The sequence below is a fragment of the Geospiza fortis genome, unplaced genomic scaffold, assembly GCF_000277835.1.
Source record: "Geospiza fortis unplaced genomic scaffold, GeoFor_1.0 scaffold190, whole genome shotgun sequence".
Classification (NCBI taxonomy): Eukaryota; Metazoa; Chordata; class Aves; order Passeriformes; family Thraupidae; genus Geospiza; species Geospiza fortis.
This window is the reverse complement of record NW_005054328.1, coordinates 6,103,883-6,125,279: the sequence shown is the minus strand read 5'-3', so window position 1 is coordinate 6,125,279 and position 21,397 is coordinate 6,103,883. Positions and strand designations below refer to the sequence as shown.

The 21,397-nt window shown below is 37.6% G+C and overlaps 1 protein-coding gene across 3 annotated transcripts in view; it reads right to left on the bottom strand.

Annotated features, from left to right (window-relative positions):
- The window catches only part of ORC3 (origin recognition complex subunit 3), a 35,080-nt gene extending 14,334 nt beyond the window's left edge, over positions 1–20,746 (bottom strand). For all 3 annotated transcript variants that reach the window (XM_031057133.1, XM_031057134.1, XM_005421188.2), the window contains exons 1-13: positions 20,620–20,746; positions 19,061–19,115; positions 16,627–16,724; positions 13,004–13,148; positions 11,647–11,751; positions 10,743–10,897; positions 9,626–9,762; positions 7,829–7,988; positions 6,912–7,025; positions 5,368–5,501; positions 4,813–4,876; positions 1,758–1,874; positions 769–848 (exon numbers count right to left, since the gene is read on the bottom strand). In XM_031057133.1, the coding sequence (XP_030912993.1) occupies positions 769–848; positions 1,758–1,874; positions 4,813–4,876; positions 5,368–5,501; positions 6,912–7,025; positions 7,829–7,988; positions 9,626–9,762; positions 10,743–10,897; positions 11,647–11,751; positions 13,004–13,043 (1,106 nt within the window). In that variant the 5' untranslated portion in view covers positions 13,044–13,148; positions 16,627–16,724; positions 19,061–19,115; positions 20,620–20,746. The remainder of the gene's footprint in view (positions 1–768; positions 849–1,757; positions 1,875–4,812; positions 4,877–5,367; positions 5,502–6,911; positions 7,026–7,828; positions 7,989–9,625; positions 9,763–10,742; positions 10,898–11,646; positions 11,752–13,003; positions 13,149–16,626; positions 16,725–19,060; positions 19,116–20,619) is intronic.
- Between the last annotated feature and the right edge of the window lie 651 nt (positions 20,747–21,397).

Below are 21,397 nucleotides of genomic sequence, written 5' to 3'. Positions count from 1 at the left end.
CTTCCACCACTGAAATGGTTTTTCTGTGCAGTTTTACTGCCAGACACATCAAACCTGAGAAGCTCAGGGGGTCTGGGAGAGGCAGTTACAGTTACAGGGCTGTGTGACAAAGCCAAGTGATCATTTGAATGAGTGCAGCTATCAGGAGACAGACACTGCCATGTGTCTGTGGAAAGCACATTTAGAAGTCTTTAGCTGCAACATTGCAATTGAAAGGTTTTCTATCAAGAAAAGTGGCTTTGACAACTTTGGCATTTTAAACACTGACAGACAACACAAGTACAGCCTCTCCTAAAGTCCTACGCTCACAGTATCAGAAAAAATTAACTCAGTCCCTGTAAAAACTGTTAAGGCAAATCAGGAAGAGAAGGAAAGCAGTAAAATAAAAAAGAAAGGCCTCAGCTACTATTCATTTGGAAGAGATTCTAATTTTCACAACAGATTAAATTAAGACAACTAAGACTAATAATTTGATTGATAATATCTACCATAATCATACTTTAAAAGACAAAACTCATTCTCATTCACACAAAGTAATCTCAGTGGTTTCAGCAAAATTACTCAGGGCATATGAGATATGAGAACCCACCTGAACTTCACAGAAATCAGTAGAAAACCAAACTGAAAACAGTAGCCAATTACACTTGCAAACAACCCTAAAACTATCTGTGAACAGGTAATAGCCCCAGCTTTAAGTTCCAGAATAACTGATGACTGATACTTTCCATGTGTACGGTGGTATTAAAACAAAATGGGGAAAAAAATCACCTTGCTAGTTGAAGAGATGACTCATACTCCTCTGTCTCCCACACTCGGTTCTCCAAACAAGCACAGTGCAACTCCCTGATCTGTTATGCAGAAGGTGAAGAAAGGATAAAGTGTTTTACAAAGTAATATGGGAATCTTACAACAAGCTGTTCAAAGCAATATGCAATTCCTTTAGAGCCTGTTTTCCAAAGATGAAGAATGATTGCAAAAGGAATGACAGCTCTTAATATCTTCCAAAACTAAGCTTCTGCTGGAGACTTGCTCTGCACCAGGTTCCAAACAACTAACATTCAGGTAAAGTTAACTGCAGTGAACAGAAAGGAACTCAAATCAAATACCCCAGCTAAAACATCCTTTTATTCTCAAACAGTAGCACAGTTCATGATGCTTTTGTAGTCAGTGACAGATTCTAGTAACAGTATGGAATACACTGAGAACTGAGAGACAGGTGCACGTGCACAGAATATATAATTGCTCTTCCAGCGGAAGAAATTGCTTAGCATGAGAAGGTGGATTAAATGGCATCAGAGCAATAGGACTATTAACAGAGCAATTATCACTGTTCCTCCTACAATTGCTTTTTTCTGTACAGAAGGTTGCTAAAAACAGTCTCTTCATCTGAATTTGACTAGTGAACTAATAGGTGGTAGAAGAGTGTACGCTGTCTGCAATGCATACAGGAAATCTCAGATGTGGGAAAGTCAATGTGTGGATCCTCTTGCTGATCTGTGCACCTGCCTCCTCCTGGAAACTCCTTCCTGTTGACTGACAAGGTATCATCCATTCCAGTACAGAAACCACCAACTCTCATCCTCTGCCCATAGAAAGAGAGCATCTCTCTCCATTTTAAGAAGCAGGGGGCAAAACAGCACATTAATAAATAAAGAGTAAATATTTATTTAACTGTCATACTTTGAGGGGAAAAAAAACCCCAAACCAAAACCACAATAACAACAACCCAACAAGACCCACATATAACAGAACATCACCTGCTTGCCCAAAGGATACTTCGGAAGAGAAGATGTGAAAACATGAAGACATCTCAGAATTTGAACATAATTTTCATGGTAAACATGTAAGTCCTCCAGCAACTTCTCTGTTTCTTCCTACAGTGATAGAATAATTTTAAAAGTAATTCTGACATCCATTTAAAACTCCCATAAAGCACTTAAAATTACTCTGAACTTTTGATATTGTAGTGTGCTATGATTTAAATCATTAATCTTAAATTGAGACCACTAAGCAAATGAGCTGTATTTCAACAGTTCACTGCATTCTCATTGCATATTGTTACCTTTACTTTCTTCCTCCAGCTCAGTAGAGATTTGCTATTGACTAGCATTAGTATTCTACCATTTTCAACTATATTTAGGCCTTTAGACTTGAAATGTCATCTCACAACAATGAGAGTATACACTATTCTTTTAGCAGGCAATGAGAAGTTACGTAGCTACTTTTACTTGAAAACTTGCATTTTTATACTACAAATGCATTTAAAAATTTATTTCTTATGCTGTCGGTGGCTGTTGTTTTTATTAATTGCACGTACATAAAAAGACCAGTTCACAGAAAACAAAGAAATATTTAGTTGATTTTCCTATGTGTTTTTAGTTTGATTTTGCTTATTCATGTGTCGAGAACAACAGAAATAAAAAAATCACATTTAAGAAATAGAAATTATTGACTACTGCTACTGAATTTTCTGGATAGTACCACATTATCACTGGCCTGCCATTTATTGCTTCTGGAAAGCCACACTCAAAAATTCTGGTAACTGTACTGAAGTAATCTAGTCTTTGTGGTCATTACATTTAAGTCTGTGAATCAAAAGATCTTCTTTCCTCTGTCTTCAGTCAAAAATAAAGAGGAAAAACCACAGAATCCTCTATGTACTTAATTACCCTTTTGCCTAACTCTGAGAAAACTATTCCAAATGGAAAGAGAAAAACAAAATAAGCCACTGAAGTTTTCTGGACTGAAAGTGAAACAAAGGGTATTAAAGATAAAAGAAAAGCAAAACCTTGTCTACAGGCAATATAAGAAAGTACAGACGTATGGAAAGGTATTACATTGAAAAGACTGAAAGTAACAAAGACAGTGCTACAGAGAGCTTTCTGATGTTAAAAAAAAGTTTTAAATTATTAAAAACATTAACAATCTTTCTCCCCATTTAAGAGAAATTTAAGAGTCACTGATATAACAACTGTTAAGGCAACCTCTAAAACCTTAGGGCAGACATTCACAAGTCTGTATTTTAATACTAAGTACGATCATTATGAAAAAAATTATCCCCACCACAAAATAAGCTAAGAAAAGAAAACAAGTTCTCTCTAATGCTGCTTCATCAACCTTATTTCCCCACACCCCAAGAATTAACACATCTGTATTTCCCACATCTTGGTCATAGCTCAAGACAGATATAGGTAATATAAGTAAATAGCAATGTATTTTGCCAAATAGTGAAGTGAAAAGGCATAATCCATTTTAGAAGAGTTTGAAAATGTCATTAGAAGTCTATGCAATATTATTTCCAGAACAGAGATAAAAGACAGATTGCCACATTTACATAGTTTCAAATTAAATTTGCCACAAAACATTTCAGACAGATTTGTTAATAATTACGATGTGAAATTGCTTTCAAAACTGATAATTTTAAGTAGGTGAAACTCTTTCCATAGTTATTAAAAAAGTGGTAATAACATGGAATACAAATGAGGCTGATAAAGTGTATTGCAGGTTTAGGGGCTAAGCTGGAAGACTTAAAAGACTAAAGCGGCCTGGTGCTGAAACACAAAGTTCACATGAAAGATTACTATAGTGATTTTGAAAGTGTTTCCAAAGCTGGGCATGACACTGTAGATTAGCATGACATCAGAATAAACAGCACCTCATTAATGCAGCAGTAGGACCTTTTTTCCCCAGGCAGAATATTCTGCCAGCTTGGCAAGGCATTAATGGTCCCACCTCTGTTGTGGAGATTAGAACCAATGTCTGCAATTAAAATCTGTGAGAAGCATCATATGCACCTAAGTATGAGAATTCCAGTCTCCTTCCTAAAGTTAAAAGCTGAGGCTCGTGAAATTAGGAGTGTATTATTAAACATGTAAGGTTGAAAACATATAAAGTTTAAGCTGATGGTTATTCAACTTTCAAAGCAGGTGTAAATAAAGGGCAAGGGAACAGCTGTAGCTTATGTTATTTTTGCCAATGAAGACAATGGATCATAAAATGATGTAAAATCATATCTCATCTTGAATTCTGTAACTGTACTTGCCATATTGCTTGCTCCTAACTCCCCTCCAGCCATTACCATTGTTCTTCACACTTGAAAAAGCCTTACACACCAGGCAAGTACCATTTGCCTGACAGGTTACAAATACTTGAAATGAAGAGTCAGGAGAAACCCTTTACCTTCAGCAATGCTTCTCCTGGGAGTGGCTCAAATGGTGAAAATACCCACAGATTTTTGTTGGTGAATTCCTAAAGGGCTCACAATAGTAGTAGTCTGACTCCAACCCATTGGCAAAGCTTCAGATAAACATGTAACAAATTAGTTTTAATCCTGTATGAGGTGTAGGGTGAATGTGTGCCTTGGGACACAGACTCTGCCCTACTGAGTTCAATCAGAACTATGCAGAGGCTATGAAGGATTAAAAGGTTATGAAATAACCTCCAAGATAACTTACACATTCTTCAAACACTTAACTGACCTTCCAAGAAAGTCAGTCTGGGCAAGCATGAAAAGACCTGGTCATAAATAAACCTTGTATCCTTCTTTTTAAGCAATTATATTTCTAGACATAGCTAAAAGTTGATGTAAGAAAGTTGGGCAGCTTCATATAAAGGCTGACCTGGCAACCCTAGAGATTTGGAATTTTGATCTGCCAATCCTAATTCCTCATTACTGGTCACAAAGCACAGTATGTTCTGCATGAAAGATATTATACAAAACGATATGTCTTGGTCTTGTATTTTATTATGTTCCATAAAGTGATATATTGGGCAAGTTATTTCTGTTCTCCAAAGACATTCTTAAAATTTTACCTTTAAGAAGCTGTCGTTTGTCAACAGTTCAATCTGTTTCCCTGAGTCTTGCTTTTCCACATACCTTATGGCAGGAAAAAAATAAAACCAACATAAAATTATAATGTAAAGGAAGATCCTCGGGTTAAAAACATTTAAAATGCTTATGCTGCTATAAGAAATATGCATCTTTCTTTGGAAATATTCAAAAGGACTCAAAAATCCAACAAGTTCAAAGGCCACTCCAAAACCCTAGCGATTATGCTTCAAAACAGCTTAACAAGTTCAAAAGTGATTTATGGTTATCTGTCAGAATAATTTGTTTCTGTATTAAGATCGAGAAGAAAAAAAAAATTAAATTCAAGTGATTACACATCACAGAAGCTGTACTCTCTGAACTAGAACGTTAAGGCTTCCTGAAATTATTTAGAAATGTCCTCTGTTTGATCAATTTACCTTTGCTATAGAAAGTGCACAAATGAGCTAGTGTTCACAGAACCACATTTACAGATTCTTTTAATCTTTTTTAAAGCTAATCAATACATGATTGTCCAAGAAATCTATTTCCACCCTTACCTTCTAAAAGAGGGCAGTCTTCGAATGTTTTCACACTGATCATGTGATAAAGAATAAACTCTCTTCTTAATGTCTACCAGGTGGCAACACAGTACACTGAGAGGCTGGGAATAGAAGTGCTCCACAATACAGAGCTGAAAAACAAACCAAGAACTAGGGATGTTAATAAAATTCAATCTCCCTGCTATATCTACCTTTTAATGCTTTCTTACTGCTACATTGCAGATACTACAATGGTAGTAATGGTACTCCTTTAAAAAAATTATTTACAATTCATAAATATTCCACAAGTCACTACAGGACATTGATTATACAGTGGTTCACAGTCACATAATTACCTTCTTTGCTACATGTGCTATTCATTTTCAGTACCTCAGCAGCTTTTCCCCCCTCTTATGTAACATCACACCTAGCTACAATGAATGATTGTGATGTCTTGTATTTATCACTTCGAAAATCTGATCTGAAATTGCTTCATCCTTGAATTCTTTTACACATAAAGACACAGCCATACACTGTCAGGTCTAAAACTTGTATTTGCATGTCAGGCCAATGCAGAAGTACTCAACTTTGATGACTCTTTCAAGTAAGAGGAGCTGAAACCTATGAAAGCCCACAAAGGTCTGTCTTCAGGAAGAGGTACTATGGCCAGGATATTTCTCCCGGCCACATGTAATCATTGAATCTTATATATCAAAAAATCAGAGAAATTCTAAATGTATATGACATTAAAAGGGCATATTTTACTAGCAGGGTCACACATGGAACTAGGTAAGAAAGAAACCATTTCACAATGCTGCATTAAAACAGATGACAGGGCCTACAAATTTTTCAGAGAACTCTTGTCTGCAATCCACAAAAACTACAAGCAGACCTAGACACAGAAATACATCTAGATAACATAACTATTGTGCTTTCTAGACACTCTTTTTGGAAACCCCCTCAGCTCTTCCACTTTGTCTCCTGAGAGAGGGTAACTGTAACTCCCACATTGCTACGCAACTGCTTGGAGCACAGGTATTATCCCCCTCTGAGGCACCAAGTAAATGACCCTGCAGCTGATATTTCCCTGAAAAGGCAGGAAATGTGCGTCCAGAAATTGTGCCAGAGGAGTTCAAGTGGGGAAGAAACTCTGCTGTAGCCTACTCACGCCAAGACAAACCAGAGACCAAGGAGCTAGTACAGATGATCAGAACTGGGGAGTTCTGTCAGGAGTGTGAGAAAGCTACAAATTAATCTACAGCAAAATACAGCTCCTTCTGCCCACTAAGCCAGGTCACCCTTTTAAACCTAACCTTAAAATATCATTGGTTTTGTGGCACAGTAAGCTTTTATTTGCTTCTTCATACAGGTCCTACAAGTTTGCTCTTAAACCCTTATCAGTAAAGATTTTAAAATATCCACCTGTTCACAGATCCAAACTGTTTCAAAAGGATATTTTTTCATGCAATTCAGCAGTATTAGGACCTAAGAAATCTTTCAGTGCTTAGTAATTACTCTTTGTTTTCACAACCATTATTTGAATTCTTGTTACCATTGCCTACCTGAAATCCCTTGATAAAATTCTGTACAGAAAAATCATGGTACAGGAATATGTTGATGAGAACCTGCAGAACTTTTTCTCCCAGTTTAAATGGAAACTGGGATGTCAGAAGCAGCTAAAAGGGAGACAAAAAGAAAAAGTAGGCACAGCAGAAACTCTCTCCTGAATTCAAATCAGTAAAGCTTATATGTGCAACTTGATACAACTATTAGTATGTGTTAACATTCAACTAAATGAGATACTAAATACACTGCCAGCTTCTAATAACAGTATTTCTACTAAAATATCCTTGCAAAGATTGATTTTTGAAGTTTATTATTTTACCACATTTTCCTAAATATCTTTCACTAATGCAACATTTTAAGTTAATTTTACAAAAATAGCGTTAAGCAAAATTACAAATAGAACAGAGACTGCTGTAATAAACAATGACACCACTACTTTCAGCATATGTAACAAATTTTGGAAATCCTGTGGTCTACCAAGAATCCACAGGCACAACATTTACATGGCTTGAACATATGGATAACTCAGCTAATGTTTGACAGGTGGCAAAACACAGGCTGAACTTTATTTTTCAGAATTTTAGCTAAGTTTCAAAGCTATCTTTTTCTGGAACAAAGTAAAACTGAAATCACAGCTCAATTTTAATGAAGAAGTGTGAATGTCAAAATGTAATTGCACAAGGCTATGCAAATGGAAGATGAAAGCAGGTGTGTGCATGTGTGTCCCAGTATGAGAAGGGAGCTCTCAGTATTACACGACTCTGCACCTGCAAGTAGAAATATCTAAAATCCACAGCTCTCAGGAACAGAGTCCTTTCCAAAACCTTCAGACAAACCTGCATCTAAAGGCTACACAAGTAAACTGTGCTTCAATACACACACACTCCTCATTTCTATTTAGAAATGGAGTTACCTTGTCAATTATAGTAGACAGGTGCTCCTTACAGGAAAGGGACTGGAAAAGCTCTATGCACAGCAGAGAGGACACGGGGTGAGGAAGTAGTCTGTGGATAATCATTGGTGATGTAGCAATTCCAAAAATCAGCACTAGAGGTAATTCATGGATATGCTGACTGGATAATGGGGGAAGAGGGGAAAAAAAAAGTAATAGTTACATTATAGAAGCTTGTGTAACAAATGCATTATGTTCCTACTACAGCACTGAGTTTCAAAGCAGAAAGGGGTAAATTAAAAGATTTGCTGCTGATAACCAAAAGAAGAATTTGTGTGGAATAATATTAAAAAGAGAGGACGCTATTTAAAGCCCTAAAGTAGATAAGAAAATGAAACTCCATTTTCAGATTCGGATTTCAGAAAGTGGCACAAAAAGCATCATTTCAGTAAACTTTGTGCTGATCCTACCTTCCCAAAAAGTTATATTCAGAGAGCTGTCTTAAAATAGGATTTTTTTAAAGATACAAAGAAAAAATAAGAAGATACATTAAATAGGTAACAGCCAAGAAAATTTACAAGATTTACACAATTTAATAAATTCAAAAGAAATATGAAATATCTCCAATGTCTGCAAATGAGTGACTGTTCCAATCACACTTCAAAAAATTTCCAACTTCTCCAGATTAAACTTCATCTTCAGATAATTTTTTAGTATTTGCTTTAGAACTGAAAATCAGGACTGAATGTGTATTCCTTGAGGACAGCATATAATTTATACAAAATACAATGTTTTCACTGTATTTTCACTGTTTCCAGTTTTAGTGGTTTCAAGGAGATACAAAATATGCTATCTTATATACCTTCTAGGTTAAAATTGTCAATTTATTCCTTTCCTTTGTTTTTGCCACAGCAACTTTTTGACTTTGGATTTTAATTGTTATCCCACAATTACTTTGTTTCTCTAACTCCTCAAAAGAAACTGCTGAAGACAAACATAAAACCAATAAACTTCATACATTACTGTCTACTGTTGATAACCTTAGAGAATCTTAAAAAGGAATCAGAACTTGTGATCAACAAATCAGAGGAATCTCTCACATTTGTCCATTTCACCTTTATTATTAAACATGTTTAAGACTGAGATGAAGATAATAACACAAGCTATACAATTTCTTGCTGGTGGCACAACAAGTGAATTGCTGAGGAATTGCAGCCCCAATTCTATCAGCTCCAGCCTGGGGACTTAAGTGCATGGTGCTCTTTTTGGAGAGCAGCATGAGTTTTTGATTAGCCTGCCTGAGATTACATTAAGGAAGACAGATTACATTAAAGAAGAACAGAAGTACAGGAGCACCTGAAGTAGTCACCTGCTGATTACAGATCCTGGCCACCTGGGGAAGTTTCATATACACCCCTATTAGTAAGCTAGTGACCTTTAGGAGCAGCATTACCTCAGCAGGCACACAAAAATACACTCTGCAAACGATTTTAAAAGAGCTAGATAGCTTGAAAATTTAGTTTCACATTCACAAATTCTTTAACAACTAGTACCAGTAAATGCTACTATGTGAAGAATTAAATCAGCCACCCCTTACCTCAACCTGGCCCTTAGGCACTCTGGCTCACAGTCTGAAGTTTAGCTTTACTGTAATTTACCCCTGAAACCTAGCAAGTAGTTTTTTGCTCAATCACTGCTGCAAAGAAGCAGCACAATATTTGATTCCAATGCTTCACAGGCCTAACTGTTAAATTTCAAAACAGCTGCAAATAGAAAACAGGTAAAGGAGTGGAAGAACTGAAGTTCAAGTCACATTACCTGCTGATGACTATGAAGTCTTGAAGAACTTTTGTGGTGAAACTTTCCATGTCTTTGAATATGACTACAACTGGAGGAGACTGCCAGTGTCTAGAGGAGGAATTTCTTTTTTTGCTTGGAGTTTCAGAATCTGTTTTCTTTAAAGCCATTAATTAAACATTAATACACAGAAGCCAGCAAAATAAAAAAGACTGAATCATATCTATGATATCATAGTACTCCAAATTGACCTGACTGACTTTTTGTGAGCTGTATTTATTATTAGCACCCAAAACTGCCATTTTTCTTCCTTCTGTTTGGCACAGCATAAAGTACAAAGAGTAAAGAGATTTTAAACACACAGTCCAACAATGACAGGAATAGCTCTGAGAGACAGAACTGGTGGAGCTCTGTTGGGAATGAGGGAGATTTGAATTGTGTACACAGACATTGCTTATTTTCTATATCTTTACCCAGTAATAAAAAGAGCATGCACTCAGTACACATTGATTTATCATACTGCTCTGATGAAGTCATCAGAAAATCAGCTGTAACTTGTATTCATGATAGAAACAAAACTTAAAACTTCAATAGCTTTAGCAAACACAAAGACACAAAAACATTTTGAAAGTTATTTCCTTACTGCTTGCCAATGTAGTGTGGGCTGCAGATGACATCATGGCCCATTAGCACTAATACAGTACCTTTGCCCTGGATGGCTGTTCTTCTGTAAAGTTTTGTTTTAATAAACAAAATAAGTCAGCACTCTTGGGAAAAAGCATCTGGCGTGAAGCTGATACTGCATTTTAAGCTTCCAGCTCCCAATTAAACATATGATAAAAGAGTACTTCTTGCTTTTGTTTCAGAATTCTGCCATTCATACATCATCAGTAACTAACTCCACATTGGTTCTATGTGTCACATATTACATTCAAACCTCAATATCACGTTCTATGTGTCACATATTACATTCAAATCACCTCAATATCATGTTATTTTTTAAAAATTAACCTTTGGCGTTTTCTCACAGAAAGCTGAATTATTAAATTTCTGTTTTAAACACAAAGCTGAGTTATTAATTTTTTTTTAAAGGTCAGGCATTTTGATGAACGGGGGATAAAAAAGGTTAACAACATACCTTTGTTACACTGTCATACCAGCTGATAAGAGAAGGCATTGAACAACGTATTTTATTCTGTGAAACCTGCACACAGTCCTCATCTTCCAGTGAGTCCACATCTATATCACACTTCATCAGCTGTCCCATCAGCTTCTGCATCAGATTTTTTATACCTTCACAAAACATTTTTAGAAATGTAGTAAAGACATTTGGTTATCTGGCAACACTTCTCTGTCTCATACTATAAGAAACCACCCCAAGGTTATTACTCATTATTTTCCACATTTCTAATTATTCTCCTTCTCTCTCCAGAATGCACATCTCATGCTCCTGAAAGCATTAATGCTATGCATACTGTTCATGTAATTTGCCTAGATGGCAACAGCTGAGGTTAAGATGTTGGTCTTCCATCTTACCTGAGCTCCAGCCACATGCTTTAAGAGCGACCTGGAAATAAGAGAGGCAGCCACTCCACAGAACTGAGGATGCTGCCATATGTGATTTTAATCCTTTTACTTAAAAAATAAAAAAGATGCAAGAAGGATGGGACAATTTTATTCTGCCCATTCTCTCACTAAATGATGACTGTAATCATTTAAAAAGTGGAATGCAGACATCCACTGTCCAATTAAACAAAAAGAAAACCAACCTACAACATCAACATGCAATACATTAAGCAGCATGTTCTTAGCTGTTATGCTACAGCTAAGGAGCACTCCAATCTTCAGTGTTTTAAAGTGCACTGGATACCCCTCAACATACAGGAGGCATTACTGCTCTGCTTACATAGGTTTGAACAAATCTTTGGAAAGTCTTCAGGATCCCTCTGTCCATTACTCTTGCATTTAGGGGCAAAAGCTAGAATTCCTACTTGATTTGATACCTTATTCAAAAGAAGCAGCTACACTATTGCAGTATTTACCAGGGCAATCTTTGGCTTCCAGCAAGGCTACATAAGGAGTAATGTTATCCTGAAGGACATCTGAGAGACCTCTGAAAGTCAAGTCATGATCTGTAACATTCACACCTAGAAAAAAGACAAAAGGACAAAAATTTTAAGTAATTTTTTCTCATGACTCGTGAGCACAATGATTGGACAATAAACTGAACAGTAGACAAAAAACAGAAGATACCTCAAATATTTAAGGAAAGAATGAAAAGTATCACATCAGCTATGAGGAAAGATGAAAAACTAGCGCAAGATTAGACATACATGTTGACAGTCCCTGATTAAGAGAAACAAGGAGTCACTGTGAATACCCTTCATCATATAGCTTGGTGGGGTTTTTAAAAGAAAGTTTTCCAAAGGTGCAAACCTGCAATAAGGACTGGTTTTCTAACATCCCTCAGAAGCCATCCACAGCCATGTAAGGCCTGCAGACAAGAAGTTAAATTCACCTTCTCTAGAAGAATACTGCATCCATACGTGGATCCTCTCACAGCTCATGTAAACAGCAAAATTACTGTAATTTGCTGTGAAACTCAGTCTGAATTTACTATGAACTACTTAGTATTTATTGCCTTTGTTAATATCCTTAATAAACAGAAAAAAAAAAAGAACAAGCCCCTCAAGGAGGCAATTCAGAAATTTGTCCACAGAAATATCTGAAGCAGTAGGTTTTCATTTTCTATTACCTACAAAAGTAGAGTACCATCCAATCTTTGTTAGTGCCTACATGGTAAGTTTGAAGCACTAGCCTGATTTTAATTTCCCTAAAATAATCCACTGAAAATGTAATGAACATGCCTTGAATCAGGTTTAGGATTTATAGGTCCAAACCTCTGAAAAAAAGGAGAATGGAAGAAAAAAAAAAAGACTTCAGAACTTCAATAACTTCAACTCCAGCTATTTTTCCCCCTGTGCTCTTTTCCCAAGACAAAGACACTACTTTCCTTCATGTAAAGTTGCACTGCAAGAACACTTATCAGAAGCTATATAATTCCCATGGTTAAGTAGTAGAAACCACCAAGCATGCTGGTGGCAGAAACAGGGACCTAATCAAAGTTATCTCCAGTGTCTCAAACAAAAAAATCTCAAATCACTCACAGCTGCTTAAGAGAGACCTGTAGGGGAGTTGTTGACCTACTGGACAATTAAACAACATAAACAAAAGGGGAAGGAGGTTTTATCTGACTTCCTTCTCCCTGCCCAAGCTCTTCTGTTGACATGTTTGAGGCTGATATTGCTCACAGTAATTGCTGGGACTCAGTAAGTTTCTTTGATGTGTCTGTGAGATTTAATCAGATGTACATTACAAAAAATATCTTTAAAAAATTACCCAAGACAAGAGCTGCAGTAGGGATTTCTCTGAACTTCATCCTGCAAGTCCATTCTGTTGTCTTCTCTTGAAAGTCAGAATGAGATCGGCTCAAAAAACTCACCAGATTATCAAGCAACTGCTTATTCAAGTTTTCCTGTATTTGCTGCAAACATACAGAGAGAGAATTATCTATAAAACGTGAAAACACCACTGCATTGTTCTTTTTCTACTCCTTTCCTGCATAATCTTTAACCCTTAAAACCCCAGGGTTTAAAATTCTCCTGTGATCTATAAACCACACTAACTTATTAATTGTGTGGCAAACAGCCATTTCCCATCTTGGAACTTCTGGTCAAGTGCCTCAAGAATAATTTGAAAAGCAAGTGTGTGTGTGTTGTCACAGCACAGGCTTTAAAGAAGGAGAAAAACACCAGCATACTAACAAAGCCTCAGTGATGCAGGCAGAAAAAAACAGTAGAATTAGCTTCTGGAACAATGTTAATGGAAATTCCTATTCTTCCTTCTCACCTTACAAAACACATTTTTCTGAGATATCTAAATGAGAGCAAATATTCTGCTCTTCTGGATCTAATTGGGATGAAAGAAGTAAAAACAGTATTAAAGGAAATAATTAAGTATGTTTTATAGGAAAAATACTAAACCATGTGACTCCAATGTTTGCTACACTGTCTTTTGACATTCAGGACTATTTACACAACACCAATCTGCATAAGCAGGAACACACAACAAGGTGACAGAAAGCGGGGGGAGATAAAACTTTTAAAAGCAAATATATGTCAGTAGTATTTTGTGTTTCTTTTTTTTATCTGTGTGCCTTTGAAAATCTGTCCCTAAACCAAGATATGCCTTATTCTAGAACAGACAAAAAACCCTCCTGTACTCTGAAGTTCAGGATATCAATATATACTCTAGAACATACATGTCAGAAACAAGATTAAACCCTTGCTCCAAACAAAATCATCATCAAGATTTATTAGCAATAAAAATTAACACACACAGCTGTGAACTTGATTTTAAGCAAAGCGGCAAAGGCTGTCTCTGGCAGCATTACAGAGGTCACTATCAGAGTGACAGTCACATCTCCAGGAGATTGCACATGATGCCTGCTCAATAGCCTGAACTCCATTTCCATAATACAGAAGGGCTTCTGTTGGTCTCCTAAACAACTGATAAAACTGTACACAAAGTAATTTTAGTCTTTTCATCCTTCACTTATTGAAGAATATTCTTCTGGCCTTTCTGATATTGATTGTGCAGCTCTGAACTCCCACCTGATAAATCCTATGCAACCCAGAACAAATTGTAACATGACATTTTGGGAAGAATTTACATCACCAGCATTATAACATCATTGTAACAATTCCTGTATTATCACAGATTCTTTAACAATCCTCTGAGCTTCTGTTTCAGATTCCATCAAACCATATACTTCCTGCGATCACCACGGTTTTTGCTAAGCTGACCTAACAAGAACCTCAAATTTTACTCTGCATGATTACAGCATATATGTATTTCTTACATTGTGCACTTGTGCCAATGGAATTCAGTCTGCCACAGCATTACACATTTACCTAGCTTTCTAAAATACACCAGTCTTTTCTTGGCAAAACAACTTTGTTACTAGCATTGTTTTAATAATGTTCCAGAAAGCTCACCAGGCTGCTCTGCATCTCAAGTGACTAAGTCACTTACTTCCATGGCATTCCCACTCTGGAAGTCACAAGAACTGGAAATTCAGTTACTGCCATGACGCCAGGTTTTCTCATGACTATTTGTTATGTAGTCTGAAAACCATTATCTTTATATTAGAGCAAAAATTACTGTATTTTAGCCCTGCACTTGCTTTTTTGTTTCTAGCCCAGATCCTGCTAGAACAAATTCTCGTCTCACAGCAGAAGAATGTTTCTGTAAATCCTTGATGAGATTTATCATAAGAACATTTGCAAGGCCACTTCTGACACCAGGAGTCAAAACTGGGACACATTGCAATACTGAAACCAAAAAAAGTCCAAAATTCACCTTCCAAAAACAAGGGGTAGTTCCTGCCACACTTCTGCCAGCTTTTTATTGTTAGAAGCACGAAAGGATGTCATCACCAGATGACAGATGGTGCTGTCACAACCACAGCACAGTTTATGATGGACATACAAAGACCAAGAGTGCTCTACAACAAAGTGCCATGGAGGGCAAATCCTCTTCTGAACACCTCAGGCAGAGAACCAGGAAAACACCAGCACAAGCACAAGGCCTGCCAAAAAATCATCAGGCAGCAGTGCCCTGGCAAAACCTTCGGAGAAAGTCCTGCTAGGCTCCTTTAGCATGCTACCAGAACCCCTAGAATAAAAGCCCAAGCCAGCAAGCCACATGGTTTACTCTGCCATGGGTCAGATTTGCTACACTAGGGTTTGAAAACACCTAAGAAATGAAATCCTGACTAGCTAAAACCCTCACCTACCTGCTCTGACCTCACAGATGATGCTGCTTTGAGGAGTTCACACTAGAGACTTTCTAAACCTAAATTACCACACTATTTTAGATGTAAGAACAACCACCAGCTCCATGTTTGTCAACAGTAGAATAAAAGGGTGATGATTCAAAACTCAGTAGGAAAGATATCACTGATACACCAGAGGCAGTATGAAAAAAAGTCTCTGTGTAGCAGCAGAAATAACTTCAGGTAATCTGCCCTTGAGCAATTCCAACTCTAAAAAAATGCTCATACCAATATGTCGGTATAGGAGGAATTGTCTTCCATCAGGAGGAGTAAGACCAGAAGAAAGTATCTGGAAAACTCCTAACAGCCTCAAAGAAAACAAGGGTAGGAACAAAATTAGAGGAATTTATGAGCTTAGCCCAAGGGTCCAGATGTCATGCTACATCCATCTGGCTTCTACTGCACATCCCAAAACAATCTTTAGGAAAAAAATTCTCCTAACATCTATAGAGCCCAAGGGCAAGCAGAGGAATATGGAAAACCTGCCCAGAATCCATGACACTGAATAGAGGAGGGAAGGAAATCTGCTGTATGGAAGCAATTATTCATACTATAATGCAAGCCAGCTGGCTATAGGGACACAACAACAGCATGCCATGTAACACACAACAGACAGGAGGCCCCAGTTCAGTATGAAATTAATTCTGACTCCATTCACACATCCATACTAATTCAATAGGCCGTATTTGCAGCAATGTCACTCCATATTTGACATCCATGCAGCTATGTTCACATAAATCCATTGTGAATCCTGGGCTGCTGTGTATGAATTCTGGAACACTGAGGTCAGGACCAGCCCAAGATCCTCAGAGGGCTGGCAAGCATTAACTGAACTAAAACAGCAGTATGCCAGGACTTAATAAAGAAGACAATTAGTAGGAAGAGAAGCTTAGAAGCAGCAGCTTGAAGCTGCAAAAGTGTACAGTTCTGTGGTTACAAGTAATGTGTACTTGATGCATCTATTATCACTACTTTATATTCTGGACAGTCAATATTTCTGGCCCTCCCATTGCTTTAACTAACTGCCATACACTTTTAAGCACGTCAAAAAGATCCCCAGAAACAAAGAAGCAAGCAGCACTGTTACAAATGAAAGCACCACTTTAGTGTGAGGCACAAGACTCACCTCTGTTTCAGATTTGATCTGGTTCCATAAAGACTGACAGGTGACAAACCGTAGCTCAGTGTCCTCGGAATCATTGCTTGCGCATCTGAAATCATGAGCTGGAAAACACAGAAAGCAAAGATAAGCTCATGAAAACAAAACTTTTTTTCCTGAGAATAAAAAAAGGGCCCAATTGTACATATATATTTCAGCGAGATGACTTTTCTCTTAAGCAATTAATTAATTGCTGGTATTTGGTAGAATAAGCAAGGGAACAAGCAGAATCTATTACCCAAGTATGCAGGCAAAAGGTAAAGAAGAGGCTTCTTTCTCACGTTCTAGATAAGCTAAAGCCTAAATCAGAGCAAACAGCCTTTATTACTAAAGTAAAACAAACATCATCATCATCTTGCTCTTGTTTCAGAAAGCTTTGTGGGTCTGCTTGGCTGCCATTCAATGGAGCACCAGCAGTGGCTTGATCTCTATAAAAGAGCAAGCTGATGAGCATAATCTCCTACAGCACTAAACCCACCAAAACAGGTCTGTAAATGAGAAATGAGAGACATCCCTCCACCTCCATTTTCATTGTCTCCTCTATCACCTCATTTGCACCCCTAAGAAAAATCACTTAGAATACATAACTGTGAAAAATGCATGTATTTTATGATTGGCTTTTTGCAAATATTAAAATGAATATTATATGTGTTGTGTTAGAAAGTAATGCTGTATTAATTCTCTTAAGCACTGTGTTAAATATAGTTTTAGGTTATAAAAATTGTTAAAATAGAAACTATGCTATGCAAGATGCTTTGTTTAACAGAAAGAACTTGGAGTGAGATAGCAGCCACAGGACACCTAAATCTTTCAGAGAAAAAGAATTTATTGCCTTCTTATCAGAAGAAACAAACTTCTTTCCGCCTCTCAGGCACTGTTAGGATTAGAGGGAAGAAGTTGATGAAGACCAGACAGAATCCTTTGTTTGAATGGAATATGTGCATCATATATGAAGTGTATGAATATGCAACAGGCTATTGCTTTTAAGGGATAATCCTTTGTTAACGGGTGTCCTTTTTCGGTCTCATGATGCCCAGAAAAAGGTACCTGGACGTCCGTAACTCTTTGTTTTTATTGTCTCATATTGTCCTAATTCAATTTGTCCAAATTGTTATTACTGTAATTGTGTTACTATTTTTTTAACCATTTTATTTATTACTATTAAACTTTTAAAAATTTTAAAAACAAGTGATTGGCGTTTTTCACAATAACCAACTCTGATTACACAGATCTTAGACTTTTAGTTGAAGAAAATCCAGCCACCACATTATCTGGTAACATACCAAGGCATAATATCCTTTTTTCACTACCAAAACTCAAACTATAAGCACAGATGTCCTCAAAAGGCCTTTTGTGGGGTGTGACAGTATTATCAACTATTGATGCAGAGGAGTTCCACAACTAAAACTTCTCACTGGACAGGACTGGGCTTCCACACTGGACAGATGCACATCCAAGTACATGTTTTAGACCACCACTCTAACCAACTGCTGTGAAACTGTGTGCTCTGCATCTCTCTTTTAGGGCTACTCTGGTCAAATTTATTTTTCCATCTCAAAGCATTTGCTAACTAGAACAATATGCTTAGTAGTTTATCCAAGCATGTCTAATCTCACAAAAACAAAAACATAATATCCAGTAAGGGGTAACATTTCAATGTGGTCTAAGTGCACAGGCCTTGGTTGCTGCAATTGACAAAGATCTGACCTCATTACTTTCCATCTTTTTCATATAAATTGTCAACCCTTCTGATAGCTCTAAGGATGATAAAAGTAGTTTAACTTGGGAATAAAAACAGTAAGTTTCCCAACTGAGTCTCAAATAGCAATTATTTAAGATACATTATTTCTGGTTCCAAGAAAAGTCAGTCCTCAAATGAAAACAGACATGCATACACATTTAGAGAAAATGTATAGCAAATATTTGCTATCCACAGTAAATACTAGTGGGCAGAAGCCACAAATGGCTTTTCTTCCTTCTTTTCCAAAAGAAACTCAGGCAAAATACCTAATGTATTTTGTATATAAAATACAAAATGTGAGATTTAAAGATGGGATATAATTTCTGACTCCCACAGCTTAGAAATGGCTCATTCAGACCTTCAGGTAAGTTGTTTGCCTGTTAGCAAAATACTTATGGTAGCATGTTATCTTGTAAAAAAAAAGTGCAAAGACAAAGATGGCTATACAATCTTGATTGCTGGAGATGAGAAAAACCCAGCATTTACTCTAGCCAATAATTTGCTTGCATTCCTCTGACGAAATGAGTTTTCAGCAATCAAGCAGTAAGAAAAACCTCACACAACTATCACAGAACTCATGATATGAACTCAATCAGATATGATGAAGCTTTCAGGATTAACCCTTCTCAAAAACAGAAACATAAATGAAAATGTACTAACCTGTTTTATCAGAGAATCTTCTCTTCTTGGTACTTGGTTTAAAAACAAAGCAGCCCTAGAGAACAGCAAAAAAACCCCAAACAGATTTCAATACAAGCATCAATATGACTGGCTCCAGAGGCCACTTCATTGTTCTTTTATTTCAGTGCTCCATTAAACCAATAATTTGCACTGAATTGCCAGCCTCTTAAGAATATCAAGTTACACATTGCCCCTTTGTATTTGTGTTTCAAGCTGGAACACTAGTGGAAGCAGTAACCCAGCACACTTGTTAGGAATTTTTTAATCTTTCCACTATGTTTTGCAATTCAACCATCAACTGGGCCAGCAGCAAATTCTTTAAATGTCTCAAAAACCTCCAATAGGTTTAGAATTAAAAGGAAATTATTCCCTAGGGACACATCAGTATGGTTTTCTCAGTACAGTTTCAGCTAAATACAAAATGAAAGGTAAGAGGCAGAGATTAATGGAAAACTCAGTCCAGAATAATGCAATGAGCATTATTAAGTCACTTACAAAAGGGAAGGAAATGACATGCCCAAGCCACACTGAACTGCATCCCAACTCAAAAAAAGTAGGTGGTTAGAAGCAGAATGACAAATGGTTGGGAAAAGGTTCATATAAAACCCTCTGTTCCAACAAATTCCTGTAGAGAGAAGTAATCTCGCAGTTAGACCTCTTTCATCACTCAAGTATTGAGCTTTGAGTTCTTGAAGATTTTTTTCATTTTCTTCTAGAAAATCTGAAATTTCTTCCCCCATCCTCTCTACAGAATTTGATCTCTTTTGAAGAGTTATTGCACTGCCCAACTCTCATGTGAGGTTCCTGTGCTGCAGCAAGGGGGAAGGAAACACCTAAGTGCTGGAAATAAACAGACTGATTCAATCCCGTATTTCTCGATGGAGATGCTTACACAGGGATTGCTGAACTCAACCTAGCCTAGTCCAGCCACTAGAGTAAGAATGATGCAGTGAAAATCAAACACCAGAGGTATGTTCAATTTTGATCACAGTCACCAGTCTGTTGAGTGACTTCAGACATGTTATTTCCTTTCTTCCACAAATAAAAAACTGGAGTAAAACACCAATATTTATATTGACCCTCTCTGAAAAACAGTCTCACGAACTGGAGATGCCTTCAGACACATCCAGTTTTACCACAGGTATTAGGGACCACTTAAAAACAGCTGGACAAAAGTAGTGGCTATTCTACAAGTGCTAAATACTCTGGAACTGCAAAAAGGTGTCCTATGGATTTATTTATGCTGCTGCATGCACAAATGGAATTGGCCACAGGAAGTATAAATCATATACAAAAAAGAAGAGTGGATGCTTAATCAAACCAAACACAAATGCTGCTGAATGCTTTGCAAGCATTGGTTCCTCCACACCACTAAATGCGGCTGAGAGTAAAATAGAATAAAACTAGAATATTAAACTGCAAAGAAGTATTACATATAAGATGTGGGAGGCAAGGTGAAGGGACATGACTCACTGCCAAACTATCAGGCAACAGCCATTGTCAAAAGTGAAATCCAGCTGTTTCAGATTAACTCTTACGTTTGTTTGGAAGCACTTCACTTCTGGAAGCAATCACCTGCACAGTGCCTTCCACACCAAAGATGCAGCTGCATATCACAACTCAGTGAACAACACGGGAGGGGCGGGAGTCTTCCTGCGCTGATAAACACGCTGCGAACCACCGCTCTTGCTCACTGTATGACCAAACAAGAGATGAAAGAAGTGTTTCAACCCAACATTTCAAGTCTCGCTACTCACTGACGCTCTGATGAAAGCACTCTCCCTACTGCCCGCTCTGAACACAGCCCACATAAAAGCTTTCAACTCGGAAATATTAAGGCAATAACAAGTATTTATCACTACGTGCGGCGGACAGCACTTTTAATTCTACTTCTTCGTTGAATTAGTTTTGGGGCAGGGAAGGAATGAGTATGGCAGCAAGCAAAGCCACCAGACTCCACCTGGAAGTACAAAACCTCCAGCCACAACACCCCAGGCTCTGTTCTGGGTGAGATTTACTCCAGGTAGGAATGGGTTCTGTTGTGGAAGGAAGGCAGGTGACACTGCGGGGTCACTCAGCACTCACGGTGCGACTCTAGGACTGCCCTGCGCAGGGATAAGCGCTGCACTCCATGGTCCCTGTGGCTCCCTTCCAACCCAGGAAACGCCGTGATCCTGTGGGACCGCGCTGAGGACAAGCGAGGCCGGGCAGGGATGAGGAGACAGCAAAGCTTTGGGAAGGGCCGGGCAGCGGAACAAGGTAAGCGGGAGGCTGGGCACCACCAGGGAGGCGGGAAGGGCAGCGGCGGGAGGAGGC